Source organism: Oncorhynchus masou, chromosome 14 (genome assembly GCF_036934945.1).
Source record: "Oncorhynchus masou masou isolate Uvic2021 chromosome 14, UVic_Omas_1.1, whole genome shotgun sequence".
Classification (NCBI taxonomy): Eukaryota; Metazoa; Chordata; class Actinopteri; order Salmoniformes; family Salmonidae; genus Oncorhynchus; species Oncorhynchus masou.
In genome coordinates this window covers 25452760-25468965 of record NC_088225.1, presented here as the reverse complement: position 1 = coordinate 25468965, position 16206 = coordinate 25452760, and the positions used below count along the sequence as shown (strand labels likewise).

The following is a 16206-nucleotide window of genomic DNA, read 5'->3' as shown; positions in this document are numbered from 1 at the left end:
TCCTGGCATCTATAGGGGGACCAGATTAGGAGATCCTGGCATCTATAGACAAGATGTGTTGAGATCCTGGCATCTGGGACAGGGGGACTGAGGGGACAAGATTAGGTTGAGATCTATATATAGGGACAAGATTAGGTTGAGATCCTGGCATCTATACGGGGACCATCTATAGGGGGACAAGATTAGGTTGAGATGTGTTGAGATCCTGGCATCTATAGGGGGACCAGATTAGGTTGAGATGTGTTGAGATCCTGGTATCTATAGGGGGACCAGATTAGGTTGAGATGTGTTGAGATCCTGGCATCTGAAGGGGGACGAGGTTAGGTAGAGATCCTGGCATCTATAGGGGGACAAGATTAGCATGCCACTCTAGGTTGAGATGCACCCAGAATAGCCAGATTCAGTATTAACTATATTGGCATCGATATGCTTTTATTAAATTCACATTTCCACTTTTACAGAATTAAAATGACTACTCAAAAGCAACATTTACTAAGCATACCGATTAGACATATAAACTAAACCATTTAACAGGCAGTCAAAAGGCAATTGTGAACATACCTTCCAAATTTGCATGACAAAACACTTAACATGTTTGGCTTTTGTTCACTAATTAGTCTTAAATACTGTTTTTACAATGGATTCTTTGGCCAATAAAGAGCATCTTTTATAAACGGGAAAAATAATGATCTTCCAATTGTAATAAAATGGGCCATCCTCAACTAAAGACATCAAATAAATACAAAACGTCACATACAAATAATGCAAAAATAGACTGCGATGGTTGTGGAGAGAACATCTTGGTGACAGTTTAATGAAACACCCTGACCCCAAACGTTCACGTAACTTTAAAAGAGAGGGTTCCATAAGTGTGTGACGAGGGTCATCCATCCTAAATGATACCGTTACCATGGACATACTGACATGGCAACAGAATGGAACCATGCCATTGAGTAAGAGAACAGGCTTTCATGGTGAAATAAAGACCACTTTTGTCAGGCTTGCCATTGAGGCAGTCACACAACTGTCCTTCTCCATGAGTTAAGCCTGGAGGCGCAGTCACTTGGCAAGGTCAAGACTCACGATGAGACAGAATACCAGCCCAACTAAGGTAGTTAGCTGCCCTCTGGCATTCTCTCTGGCACAGAGTGACTTTGTTCAGCACCTTAACAGCCAGGGTCAGGTTGACTGTTTGGCAGAGATGCATACTCAGAGCTCTCCAAAAGGTGGCAGCCTGGAGCAATATAAATGAATGGTTCAAGGACCTCCGTCGGGAGTTCTCCCTCAGTCCACAGAGAACTCGGTCTCCGAGGCAGTGCCGGGGCGGCTGCCCCCATGGGCATCCTTCCTCAGCTGCAGAGAGACACAGCTCAGCCAGCTCCGGCTGGTGGGCATCTCCCCTACGATCTCCCAGCTGTCTGTCTCCTCACAGTACCGCTCGATGGTGTCGTGGTACCTGGCGGACAGATGGGACAGGTTGTGTAGGCTCTGGTCAAAAGTAGTGCACTACATATGGAATAAGGTGCCATTTCATCAAAAGTAGTGCTATGAATAGGGTGCCATAGGCAGCCCAGATACTTTTCATATTCTCCTTAAAAATATATTTTATAGGCCTTGCACCTGCCAAATCAGGGTCGTATTCAGTAGGCACCAAACGTGGGAAAACTGGCTGAAATAGGGAGAGAATACGTCAACCTGTTCAATAAGAAATGCTTGATTTCATTTTCTGTTGAAAACCATTTTGCTCAGGTGTGGCCTAATAAATACAATCAAGCTGAATATGATTAGAAAAGGCTTGACATGGAGCTGTCTTTTACCTGTCCCAGCCCTCCTCTCCACCCAGCACGTAGATCTTGCCGTCCACCACGGCCACACCGGGCCGGTAGCGCCTCTCCCTCATATGGGCACACATGGTCCACTGGTTACTCTTGGGGTCGTAACACTCCACCTTGTCTGTGTTCTCTGTGGACGCATGCCATCCACCTAGGAATGGAATACAGCAGAAAATCCTAATGTATTTTTCCACAGACAATGTGGAAATATCCCCTGGCTTCAAACTTGGGCCTTACTACTTTTTTCCTGAGTCACTATGTATCAAGCATCTTAGAGTAGGTGTGCTGATCTAGGATCAGGTCCCCCATGTCCATGTAAATATATTCATTGTGATCTAAAAGTCAGAACTGATCCCTGATACCTATGACGTAGATTTTCCCCTTCAGGGTGCAGGCAGCAGAGCCGGAGCGAGCGATCTGCATGGGGGCCACCTCAGTCCATACAGACGTTTTAGGGTTGTACACCTGGGCCAGGTCTGTGCCGTCACCATCCTCTAGAACAGCACCACCTAGGAGCCAGGAGGACACTGATAAGTTACTATCTAATATTAAAGATGACCTGTAGACAAATCAAACTACCGCATAAAGCAATTTCAGAAAAATGATATAAACCAAGCTGAACCTATAGAGTTGCTGTGACTGTCCACAGTAAATACTTTGCCTGAGTTTATACAGTCATCCCAATTCTGATATTTTTCCCACAAATAGGTTTTTGACCAATCACATCAGATCTTTTTCAGAGCTAGAGACCAATTAATGAAAAAAAATATCAGAATTGGGCTGCCTGTGTAAACGCAGCCATAGACTTCTCTGGAAGTGGGTGAGCAATGATCTCCCCTACCTGTGACATAGAGCAGTCCATCCAGTGCCACCACAGCAGGGCTGGTGACGGCCATCTTGACCGACTCCATGAACTGCCAGGTGTTGGTGTGGGGGTTGTAACACTCTACAGAGTCCAGGCGGGAACGGCCCTCCCAGCCCCCCACTGCAAACACATAGCCGTCCAGCATCACCAAACCTGGAGGGAAGGGAGGGGGACATATTTATGGAAGAGCTGGCCTGCTCAACTTTAAAACAGAGAGGAGTTATCCAATGGAAGTCTGTCAGCATTCACAAAGAATGTACTGTATTGGCTATTGTTTTATTCCATTACAGAAGTCATGGACGGGGACCTAAGCTGTTACAAAAAAAGTAATGTCCCCGGCTGTCCTAACCAGTGTTATGACATGTCAGATAGCATGTAAAAATGGATAAATAAATTGCTAGAATTGACTGATTTTTACCTAGCTCTGAGCGAGCTACGTTCATGGGGGCCATCTCCAGCCAGGAGTCGAAGCAGGGGTCATAGCGCCACATCTCTCTGCTGGCTGAGCCATCAGGGAACTCCCCTCCAGCCAGGTACAGAGTGGAGCCTGGGGGAGTGAACATGGAGATTGGAATAAATTAGAAAATGATCAAATTCCTCACAAAATGTATGTATTTTGTGAGAAACTGACATCTCTTTTCTTCATCTCTTTCTCAAGCATGAGGTAAAATGTAACAAAGGTCCTATAACTATCTATGACATAGGATCCAGCTTACCACTAGGTCTTAATATACAAACTAAACCAAATGGTCCTCACCTGAAACCACCAGGCCATGTTTACTGACAGCGAAGGGCAGGCAGGCCAGACTCTTCCACTGGCTGGTAAGGGGGTCAAAACTCTCCACGCTACGCAGCACCACCTTATCGTCCTCTCCTCCCACCGTCACAATCACCTCAGCTGTCCCTGTCACAGAGAGGCCAGCAGACAGGGATGTGACTGGGGAGCCACAGAGACTTGTCCCTTCAGAGAGCTGATCATTGTATTAAAGGCAGTTGGTAGAACAAGCCTCCAGGCATACCAGGGTTTGCGCTTCAGAAGTCTAATTAATTAAAGCACTAGGCGTGTGGAGTGGGAGGTTAAATGTGTGTGTGTTCAAGTCCTTGTGTTTGTGTGTGTTAGGGTGACAGGGTGTATTTGGAGTGTGTATGTTCATGTATCCATGCGTGTGGTACCTACCTGTGGACCTACGTGGGCGTGCTCGGGGGCAGTAGAGCTCTCCTCGTCGGTCCTGTAGCAGCAGGTAGTCCTTGTGTTTGTGTGTGTTAGGGTGACAGGGTGTATTTGGAGTGTGTATGTTCATGTATCCATGCGTGTGGTACCTACCTGTGGACCTACGTGGGCGTGCTCGGGGGCAGTAGAGCTCTCCCCGTCGGTCCTGTAGCAGCAGGTAGTCCTTGGCCTCAGAGATGAGCCTCTGACAGCGCTGGGACTCCCGGACCACCTCCAGAGACTCAATCACATCGTGGATGTAGTACGGGCTGATCAGGGGCAGGCGGATGTGCTCCAAGACCTGCAGGGAGACGTGGGTTAGAATGAAGACACATACACTGAAAACAAACACACCCACTGGATATAGACATGAGCAGACAGACACAGGTAGGCATCTCCATCCGACCTCTACAGTGTTATATACACATTAAAACAAGGCCATAGGACCTAACCTTCAATTTTGTTCATTTAATTTAATGGTTAGGTCCTATTCCATTTTATCAGAGCGACCTTGATACCTCCAACTTCCACTTAACATGATAGTGTCGCTGACCTCTGACCTATCCAAAATGACACCGACTCACATCTGAGGCTTTAAATTATATTGGTGCCAGGCCAGGGTGACACCTTCCAGGGCCCATGGTTACTACAGGACCATACAATGGGGTTCTAACCCCTATAAGAATATTTTGAAGATAAATACACAACACAGGATGACAGGACTAATGGTCAATAGCAAATTGTAAATAGGAGTTGATTTTCAGTTCAACATCTGTTCAGAATCTGTGGAATGTCACTCCTGAACTCAGAGCAATGTGGGCTACATTTGCCACATTTTCATTGGTCTGTACATTGAGTCGGGAGCACCAGATACTGACTGTTACTTTTGATTTTTCTTGTTATTTGCCATTGGTCAAGTTGTACTGCAAGGACTTCTGATTGGTCAACCCCAGGCTAGGGTTGGGGGGTTATAAATGGCATCCTGTTCTTTTTTTTGGTGGGGAAAAGCTGAGGACAGGGGAGACTGAACATTGACTCCCAGCATAACATCTTGATTTATCCTCTCTGAATAAACCTATTCTTCTCCCCCTGATTTGCTTTGGAGTTTGTGTTATTGAAGAATAACATAAATTGCTAACACTTGGTGTCGTGTTCCTGATGAATTGGTCTGAACAACAATAAGAACTTATCAACTGTGTGTTTATCCAGAAGAAAGAGGCTGAGCCCAACCCACTTTGGGGAGTCAACTCTTAATCTCCTGATTGATGACAGAATTGCTGGGTGAGTCTAGACCAAAATCCTTTTAAACAAACCAAAACAGGTTCAAATAGTGTATGCAATGAGTGATATGTATCTGTGATGTATAAGTGTTCAAGTCCTTTGTTTTATTACAGAGTGTAGTCCTTTACTGTATAAAAAATGTTGGAGTCTGTTCTTGTGAAACCTTCTAGCAATTTTTACACGTGGTAAATGTAAGCCTTGTAAATCATTCAAAAAGCTTTGAGTGAACATACGCTACGGGTAGCCAAGCCCTACAGAAACAATGTGTTCTAGAAGAGGTTGGGGTCCTCAAAAAGGGGTTATATAACAAAAAACACATACATAAACTAAAAAAAATGCACAAAAAAAAACATCCTCTCACTGTCAACTGCGTTTATTTTCAGCAAACCTAACATGTGTAAATATTTGTATGAACACAAGATTCAACAACTGAGACAAACTGAACAAGTTCCACAGACATGTAACAGAAATGGAATAATGTGTCCCTGAACAAAGGGGGGGGGGGTCAAAATTAACAGTCAGTATCTGGTGTGGCCACCAGCTGCATTAAGTACTGCAGTGCATCTCCTCCTCATGGACTACTCCAGATTTGCCAACTCTTGCTGTGAGATGTTATCCCACTCTTCCACCAAGGCACCTGCAAGTTCCCGGGCATTTCTGGGGGAATGGCCCTAGCCCTCACCCTCCGAACCAACAGGTCCCAGAGGTGCTCAATGGGATTGAGCCTATTGCGGGCAGTCTGAGCACTGATGGAGGGATGGTGCCTTCCTGGTGTAACTTCGGCAGTTGTTACCATCCTGTACCTGTCCCGCAGGTGTGATGTTTGGATGTACCGATCCTGTGCAGGTGTTGTTACACGTGATCTGCCACTGCGAGGACCATCAGCTGTCCGTCCTATCTCTCTGTAGCACTGTCTTAGGCGTCTCACAGTACGGACATTGCAATTTATTGCCCTGGCCAAATCTGCAATCCTCATGCTTCTTTGCAGCATGCCTAAGGCACATTCATGCAGATGAGCTGGGACCCTGGGTATCTTTCTTTTGGTGTTTTTCAGAGTCAGTAGAAAGGCCTGTTTTGTGTCTTAAGTTTCATAACTTTGACCTTAATTGCCTACCGTCTACAAGCGGTTCGTGTCTTAACGACTGTTCCACAGGTGCATGTTCATGAATTGTTTATGGCTCATTGAACAAGCATGGGAAACCGTGTTTAAACCCTTTACAATGAAGATCTGTGAAGTTATTTGGATTTTTATGAATTATTTTTGAAATACAGGGTCCTGAAAAAGGGACATTTCTTTTTTTGCTGAGTTTATATTATATAAATTTTGACGTTAATGTAATGTCATTGTTAAGTGAGAAAACCACTCTGGAAAAGGGTGGAACAGCTCTTTCGGATGTGAACATGACATTTTAAATTCACTGTCTATAACCATTTCAAAGTAGAGCAGGAGACAGATGAAAGTCAGACATGACTCCCACCCGTGGCCTATGTTCTCCTAATCTATCCTTACACTGAGTTGTGCAAGGCAGATCAGATTTCAAGCAACTGGTTGGCACTGCCTGTCTTTGAGTCAACAGATTCTGACAGCAGTGACGAACAATGTCTTAGGCCAACCAGAACACAGGCTGTGAAAGGGAGTAAAAACAAACTCCAAAACAGTTGGATTAATGGTCAAAAACTTTTAAGCTTCCATGAGACGTGGTTACCAGAGTTATACAGGTTCCGAGTGAAACCAACAACATAATCCGTTCAGGAGAAGAGAAACCTGGTGTGTCATTATTGCGGGGTTTCTGATCACTGGCAGCAAGGCTGTCAGAAAAGAAAACATGATTTTATGAGAAGTGGCCAAGAGAAGCAGGGTCCGTCTAAGGGAAAATTGAAACAAGACAACAGCCCCAACGACACAATACTTGTGCAGAAATTTAAAAAGCTCTCCAGCTCAGCAGCAGAGGTTGCTTGATGCTGTGGAGGTAAACTAATAGACCCCCCTCTTACGTCCCATCTCAGCTGGTGTACACATGAAATCGGATGGAATATATGTGAACATGATGGTTAATAACTTTGCAGTAGATTTTTTAGTAGATACAGGTGCTGAAGTCACTGTATTGCCCACATCTTATGCAAAACATATATGTCCTCAGTACACGGGAAAGAAAATGGGAGCAACAGGAGTGGAGGGAAGACGGATATGAAACAAACCAAACCATTATCAATTTCTATTGGTCCAATGAAGATTGATGCAGGGGTATGGATAGGCTCATTTGAACAACCTATTTTAGGCTTTGATGTTATTATGTAACTTGACTCAACATTGAACATTCCTTAAGAAAAGGTGACGTGACAAATTAGACAACCCCAGAAATCTATAGTTCAGAACCATGCTATTTGGACTATGAAGAGAAATGACTGTGGAACTGTGGATATGGAATCAGTGTGCTTGACAGGTGATGCCCCACCTTGCACAAAACAATATCCAATTAGCAAGGTAGCTATAGCCACAACTAAAGTCGTGAGTAAAGATCTATGGGACGTGTGTATAGTTGAAAAGACACCATGTAATCCAGCTACTCTGATGCTTCCTCCAGACACCACAATGTGAATGTGGTAGGGACCAGAATGTGGTGGGGACCAGAATGTGGTGGGGATCATCACCACACCAAGCCTCATGACTGTGGTCAATGTGCCCGTGGTAACTGTCCTCGGTGCTGTAGTGAACCATGCTCTCTCAGATGTACACTTGTTAAGACCTCTTTTCTATAACTTTGTGTGAAATCTATTTCTTATGGCAACGGCAAGTACAATATGCCCTTTGTGTTTTATAGAAATGCAAGGTGTTTAATGTGAATTATTTTATGCTTACTGCTAATGTATTTTATTCTGTCTATTTTTTATGTTTTCTAAAATGACATTTTAACCATGTTTCTTTTTTTAAATGGTCTAGGGGGAAATAAAATAATATTTTGAAGATAAATACACAATTCCGAGGACGAGTGTACTAGAGTACTAATGGTCAATAGCGATTTGTAAATAAGAGTTGGTTTTCAGTTCAACATCTGTTCAGAATCTGTGGAATGTCACTCCTGAACTGAGTGACGTGGGCCACGTTTTTATTGGTCTGTACATTGAGTCGGGAGCAGGATACTGGTTATTTGGCCATTGGCCAAGTTCTACTGCAAGGACTTCTGATTGGTCAACCCCAGGCTAGGGTGGGGGGTTATAAATGACATCCTGTTCTTTTGTTCGGTGGGGAAAAGCTGAGGACAGGGGAGACTGAACATTGACTCCCAGCATAACATCTTGATTTGTCCTCTCTGAATAAACCTACTTTTCTCTCCCTGATTTGCTTTGGAGTTTGTATTTTTGAAGAATAACAAATTGCTAACACCCCTAACGTTTATGTAACGCTGAGTGACTGACAGCTGGGGTTTCAGACGGTCAGATCTACTGGGGATTCCAGAGCTTAAACCCCCCCCCACCACAGTCAACAGAGAACTGTAGGGAGGGGGCGTAGCACAGAGCTGGACACAATCTGTCGCCTAGATACCGCTCAACACACAGACAATGGGGGACCACTGCATTGACTGTTGTGTTTTCATGCTGACCTTTTCAAAGCTCTGCCTGCGGGTGGCGCTCTTGTCCAGCCACAGCATGGTGGCCTCGAACACTGTCTCCTCCTTGGCTACGTTCAGGTGGTCGCTGGCGATGATCTCCGTCAGCTTGTCTGCACACAGAGAGAGGAACTCCTCCTGGGGGGGGGGGGGGGGGGGGCAGTGTTCAAAAGATCTTGAAATTTAAGCAAAAAATTACATTGCTTATTGGAAGAAGTCCAGGTAGTCCCTCCCTGTTTAAGTCTAGTTTCTTCCTTTTGGTGCCTAAGGAACATGATCCTGGGCTGGCATAGACCAGCAAGGGGAACAAAAGACAGTTGACTATGATGTCACTTCCCCTTTCTTATATACACAAAGAATGGGAATGTCTAAACAATGAGACATGAGAAATGTCCCCTCCTTCATCTGCACTGTTCTGAAGGAACAACACGGGTGAAACCAAATACCTCTCTGGGATCATTGTGTTCAATGCAGCACAGATGAAGGAGAACAGAGGTGAAAAATACATTTGAAACTATTGAGACCAGGTCCCAGGTTTGGACTACACAATCCAGACCTCCCTATCTCACCTGTTGGCAGACACTGCCAAAGTGCTGGAGGATGTAGTCCATGCTGTGTTTCTCCAGCTCCCTACAGGAGTGGGCCTCAGCAAAGCAGTGGATGCCCACACAGTTCATCTCATCCATCTGGCGCTCCATGAAGCGGCAGCAGGCTTCGCGCACTGCCATCACATCCAAGAGGTTGGCCGCAGCCAGCAGGGCCTGGGGGTCACAGGTCAATGACATTTGATTTCAAGACAGTCAACTCAGGACATTTATATGAAACTGACTTCAACTCTGGGGTAGTACAACTTTAATTTAACAACTGCAATGCTAAACCAGAAGCTGACTACAAAGTGAGACTGGAAGACAACGGTTCTACCTCACCTGCACGTTGGCCTTGGAAATGACCACCTCAGCCGTGTAGGCGTAGCTGACCAGCATGCCAATCATCTGGGACTCCACTCCGTTGATGGCCACCCGCTCCTGTCTGGACTCCATCAGGTCTGTGGAGAACATGGCCTGGGGAGGACAGAGGGGACGGCAGAGCATTAGGAGAAGAGAGAAACATACTACTGCCAATGGAAAAGCGCCAACAGCAAATTACCACATGTAAGTACTTCAGGTCTGCAGTGAGTGACAATATAAAAGATGCACGGTCATCAGTAAACTGTATCCATTCAGTAAATGGAATAGTTGAGAAGCAGGGGCACCGTCAGCTTGCTCATCCCCGTTGCACCACTGTATTTCCCTCTGGGTCTATGTAGTATAGCAGGGGGGTGGGGGGTGCTGCTGATATTTGTCCTGTTATTTGCATATCCCAACTCCCCCTGAGGCACCCGCATGGAGTGGGGTCACGGCCAGGTTCACCATTGTACTGTTCCCCTGGAGCAATTAGGGTTAAGTGCCTCAGGAGCAAGGGCCCTGTGCTCAAGGGCACAGCAACATTTTTTTTACCTTGTCGGCTCCGGAAGTCCAACGCTCAAACCTCGAGGCCATCGACTTACAGTGGGGCAAAAAGTATTTAGTCAGCCACCAATTGTGCAAGTTCTCCCACTTAAAAAGATGAGAGGCCTGTAATTTTCATCAAAGGTACACTTCAACTATGACAGACAAAATGAGAAGAAAAAAATAATCCAGAAAAATCACATTGTAGGATTTTTAATGAATTTTCAAATTATGGTGGAAAATAAGTATTTGGTCAATAACAAAAGTTTATCTCAATACTGTTTTGTATACCCTTTTCTGTAAGTCTTCACAAGATTTTGGCCCATTCCTCCATGCAGATCTCCTCTCGAGCAGTGATGTTTTGGGGCTGTTGCTGGGCAACAGACTTTCAACTCCCTCCAAAGATTTCCTATGGGGTTGAGATCTGGAGACTGGCTAGGCCACTCCAGGACCTTGAAATGCTTCTTACGAAGCCACTCCTTCGTTGCCCGGGCGGTGTGTTTGGGATCATTGTCATGCTGAAAGACCCAGCCACGTCTTCAATGCCCTTGCTGATGGAAGGAGGTTTTCACTCAAAATCTCACGATACATGGCCCCATTCATTCTTTCCTTTACACGGATCAGTCGTCCTGGTCCCTTTGCAGAAAAACAGCCCCAAAGCATGATGTTTCCACCCCCATGCTTCAGAGTAGGTATGGTGTTCAACACGACAAGTTGAGTTTTTACCAAAAAGTTATATTTTGGTTTCATCTGACCATATGACATTCTCCCAATCTTCTTCTGGATCATCCAAATGCTCTCTAGCAAACTTCAGACGGGCCTGGACATGTACTGGCTTAAGCATGGGGACACGTCTGGCACTGCAGGATTTGAGTCCCTGGCGGCGTAGTGTGTTACTGATGGTAGGCTTTGTTACTTTGGTCCCAGCTCTCTGCAGGTCATTCACTAGGTCCCCCCGTGTGGTTCTGGGATTTTTGCTCACCGTTCTTGTGATCATTTTGACCCCATGGGGTGAGATCTTGCGTGGAGCCCAGATCGAGGGAGATTATCAGTGGTCTTGTATGTCTTCCATTTCCTAATAATTGCTCCCACAGTTGATTTCTTCAAACCAAGCTGCTTACCTATTGCAGATTCAGTCTTCCCAGCCTGGGGCAGGTCTACAATTTTGTTTCTGGTGTCCTTTGACAGCTCTTTGGTCTTGGCCATGGTGGAGTTTGGAGTGTGACTGTGAGGTTGTGGACAGGTGTCTTTTATACTGATAACAAGTTCAAACAGGTGCCATTAATACAGGTAACGAAAGAAGAAGTTACAGGTCTGTGAGAGCCAGAAATCTTGCTTGTTTGTAGGTGACCAAATACTTATTTTCCACCATAATTTGCAAATAAATCCTACAATGTGATATTCTGGATTTTTTCTCTCATTTTGTCTGTCATAGTTGAAGTGTACCTATGATGAAAATCACAGGCCTCCTCTTTTTAAGTGGGAGAACTTGCACAATTGGTGGCTGACTAAATACTTTTTTGCCCCACTGTATATTAACACAGTCTGACTGTCCGGTAAGTGTTAGTATATCATATGCAAAATTTCCACGGGGGATGAGAGGGACATGTCCCCTCCCCCAATATTATTATAATTTTTACATTTGACCCCCTTTTCGTGGTATCCAATTGTTAGTGCTTACGATCTTGTCTCATCGCTACAACTCCCGTACGGGCTCGGGAGAGAGATGAAGGTCGAAAGCCATGCGTCCTCCGAAACACAACCCAACCAAGCCGCACTTGCTTCTTAACACAGCGTCGAAGAAACACTGTGCGCACTGCGCCCGGCCCGCCACAGGAGTCACTGGTGCGCGATGAGACAAGGATATCCCTACCCCAAACCCTCCGTAACCCGGACGACGCTAGGCTAATTGTGCATCGCGGCCAGCTGCGACAGAGCCTGGGCGAAACCCCGAGTCTCTGGTGGCACAGCTAGCGCTGCGATGCAGTGCCCTAGACCACTGCTCCACCCGGGAGGCCGGTCCTCCTCCAATATTCTGACCAGGTTGATTGCAGAATAACAGGCCATTTGATTTAAAACTACAAAATTCTTTCTCATCCTCATGGCAAAATGTGAAAAGCATGAGATGAGCTATAAAACAGCACATTTCTCTCTACCTCATGGCAAATGTGAAGAACTGCAAAATAATTGCTTTAAAACTGCAACATTTTCTCTCAGCCTCATGACAAAAGTGTGTAGAATAGCATTTATAAAACTGCTCTGCATTAGTCCGGCCCCGTTCAGACGCACTGAGCCTCCTCCGCTGTCTATACAGACGCACTAATATATATATATATATAAATACATATAAATATATATATATAAACATATATAAATATATATATAAACATATAAACATATATATATAAACATATAAACATATATATATATAAACACACATACATACATACATACATATATATATATATAAAAATAAATAAGCATATATATATATATATATCTCCCGCTTCAGTACCAGTAAGTGAAATATTACTAATTTACAGTTACAATGAAGACTCTCCCCTACCTCTCCAACAGGCATTCAGCCAGTCCTTAGTTCAAGGTGTGTTTTAGCTCAACCTTCACCTGTAAACTATGAAAACTTGATAGTCAATGTATGATCAACTTAGTAGATGACATCCTATGTAAATATGTGCATCATCATTATAATAGTACTCAGTCTTCATCTTTTGTGTATTATTAATATTTTAAATACTTTCATTGGTGACTTATCCTTTCACTTATACCGTTTTCAAAGTACCCGTCAAGAGGGCATAAATTCATGTCAAAATGTAGAATTGCAGGAACTTTCTTTTTATAGGTAAATATTCACAATTATAATAAAACTCAGTCTTGATCTTTTTTGTCTTCTTAATATCTGCCTTGAAATACCTTAATTCATGATGGTGCTGACTTATCCTTCCACTTGTACTGTTTTCAAAAAACCCTTCAAGAGAGGCATAATAAAGTAATGTCAAACTGTGCACAATTACAAGAAATGCCTTTTAAAAAGTTTCCCCAAATATTCTGGGGAACGACTCCCAGATCCAACGTCTACTGTTTGTCCCCCCAAATATCTACCCACAATTTAATTTACATATACATTTTAGTCATTTTAGTAGACGCTCTTATCCAAAGCGACTTACAGGAGCAATTAGGGTTAAGTGCCTAGCTCAAGGGCACATTGGCAGATTTTTCACCTAGTTGGTTCGGTGATTCAAACCAGTGACCTTTCGGTTACTGGCCCAACGCTCTTAACCACTAGGCTACCTGCTGCCCTTGTAGTGTATGGAGAAGTAGTGTATGCATTCTATGTCTGCTCCTGGACAATGTATGTTTTCTGCACTCTTGTGGGGATTAATAAGGTTGTATTGTACCGTACACCACTGTCCATACCTGGAAGTAGGTGCTAAAGGAAGCCAGTACGATACGGTGACAGGGGAACTCCTGCCCCCCACAGCACAGTGTCACATCACAGAAGGCATTGTTGAGACGCAGGCTGTTCAGGCCCTCCAGGACCTTGTTGGGGTGCCTGGCCTCCACAAACACATAGTCCTCACTGTCCAGCGAGGCCAGGGGAAAGCCAGAGTCCTCAAGGACAGGAGATGGGGGCAGGAAGAAGGTGGCGGATGTGGCCGAGATGTTCACAGCAATGATATCGGCCATCCTTTCACTTTAGTCAAGCCTGTAGGGGAGGAAGAGGCAGATAGAGACCGTAGCCTACAGTCTTTACCCAGCAGATCTGATCCACTTGCTTACAGCTGCACTAGGGTCAGACAGCATTCCTGTGTATATTAAGAAACCGTGGACCTGGCGTGAGATTTGGCTCAGAAAACATACCAGGGATATGTAATCCAGGGATGAGAAATGTGCTGTACTATGAATTGTCCCATTATCCCAACTGTTACACTGACATCATGCTAGTTATAGGTAGTCACAGCAACCATTATGGAATGGCGCATTGAACAACAAAATGGCTGCTATGTCTTCTGCTATCTAGCATGAGGACAACAATTACACTTTTCCAGAAAAACTAGCAGTCGTTCAATCTTCTCAGTTTAACAGTTGGGATAATGGGAAAATTCGGAGTACAACGCATTTCTCATCCCCCAGGTCAGCAGAAGACAAATCAAGCTCTGCACGGCAATGCCATTCGACTCCAAAATGTTGTAATAATGTGAATAACAACTCCGTATAGCTCTGCATTGACATGACTGGTTGCATTATGTCCTGTATAAACACAAGCTCCCTTCCTTGACAACAGCTATGCGAATTGCAAGAAGTATGAATGCCTTGACTTCTGCAGAGCCGCATCGGAGTAAATGCTGTGTATGACTGAGCATGCAGAGGCTTTAAAATCGACACAGGAATGCTGTCCAACCCTAGAGCAGCTTTAAGCAAGCCGGTCGAATCTGCTGGCTACAGTCTATTTTTCCCCAGTTTGCCTGTCAAGAATATTTTCAGTCCACTGGGGCAACAGTCTCCTCTCATATACTGACCTCTCCATAACAAATACAATAATACAACATTAAAATAAGGTTAGTGAGGGAATTTATAGCAGCATCACAAGTGTCTAGTACAATTTCAAGACCAGATAATTCCATTCCAGTTCACACAACATACTATTGTAGTAATTACATTTCACCCTTATGACAATTACACCATTTTCAACCAAAGCAATAATTTTGAGGACGCAAACTGATTCTTTCGATTGAAATAGTACATTGAAACTGAGATTAGAACACTACATATGCAATGAATGTGATTAAAACACTAACAAGCTAGTTTGTTATTGCCGAAGATTTCTGGAAAGCGCTCAGACTGATTGACACTGTTGACAACTGCTAAGTTAAATGATGATCGACACTTGCCTCCTAAAATTGTCATTTATTGCCCAAAAGCTAAGACTGCAGACCATGCACTTCTACCCTGACATTATGATAATATGTTACATTACCTGATAAACATTGCCGCATCAATAGAACAATCCAAATTTGTCAGGTGTCGACCGAAAAATTGTTAAGAATCGTGACCACCAGACGCCATGTCTTCTTTTCTCTCTGTTTTACTTTCTCAGCAAAGTGAAACAGAGCTCCTTATCGCCCCCTGCTGTTTAGGTCCTCGAAGGTCCTTGCTTGGTTACACCCTAAAAGGTTGATCCATCATGTACCGGTTCAAAGTATAATGTAATAAAACACATTTTGTGTATATCAGTTAGTCACACTGTATTATGCATCTCCTTTGAAGCTGTAAATCCACATATTATCACCAATAGCCATAATACCACTCCAGTGACTCATGGTTACATCAGAGATAGACTTTGTAAATGTCAGTGGTGATCCTATGCAATGTATGATATGGTCAGATTTCATATAATGACCAACATCTGCATACTGGCACACACACGACTGGTTGTAGTCACTTACAGTTTAGATAAAAACAACTATTCGGATGGCCTTACAATAAAGTTTCATACGGAAAACAGTTTAGACTTAAGCGATACTTCATCATCATGACAATGACAAGTTGTCCACCAGACACAACCCATGTAGATAACTGGCTTGAACCTGTCTTCTCCCTCTCTCTGTGTCCTCTCCATTGAAGCCAGAATCAAAAGCTTTCCGCCTGAGCTGACTGCTGGTGCATGGGACTCCTCCTCCCTTCATTGCCTGGTTGACTGGGTCAGAAGGATCTCCTGATCATGGCCTGCCGGGATTCCTTCCGTCTGCCTCTCTATCATATGTGTCTAATAAACATTTAAGATATTTTTTTTAATCGGCTGGCAACAAAGGCTAGATTCACATTACCAGGGCTCAGAGTTTTTCCTGGTTAGGTCACCTGGTAAGGAGAAACTCATGGCACACTACAGTTTTGCATGGTATTT

General features: G+C 44.2%; 1 protein-coding gene across 3 annotated transcripts; it reads right to left on the bottom strand.

Annotated features, from left to right (window-relative positions):
* Positions 1 to 406: 406 nt before the first annotated feature.
* si:ch211-256e16.3 (kelch-like protein 20) lies at positions 407 to 15408 on the bottom strand. 3 transcript variants are annotated; one of them, XM_064987016.1, is made up of 12 exons: positions 15280 to 15408; positions 13719 to 14007; positions 9723 to 9857; positions 9366 to 9557; positions 8791 to 8934; positions 4022 to 4208; positions 3455 to 3601; positions 3116 to 3244; positions 2674 to 2850; positions 2195 to 2341; positions 1818 to 1983; positions 407 to 1456 (listed from the first exon to the last, which is right to left on the bottom strand). In XM_064987016.1, the coding sequence occupies exons 2-12, from the start codon at positions 13986 to 13988 to the stop codon at positions 1285 to 1287; spliced, it is 1866 nt and encodes a 621-aa protein (XP_064843088.1). In that variant the 5' UTR covers positions 13989 to 14007; positions 15280 to 15408; the 3' UTR covers positions 407 to 1284. The 3 variants fall into 3 exon arrangements, with proteins under 3 accessions (XP_064843088.1, XP_064843089.1, XP_064843090.1); XM_064987017.1 differs by lacking the exon at positions 15280 to 15408 and adding an exon at positions 13215 to 13269 and having other exon boundaries at positions 13719 to 13806; XM_064987018.1 differs by lacking the exon at positions 15280 to 15408 and having other exon boundaries at positions 9723 to 9841; positions 13719 to 13793.
* Between the last annotated feature and the right edge of the window lie 798 nt (positions 15409 to 16206).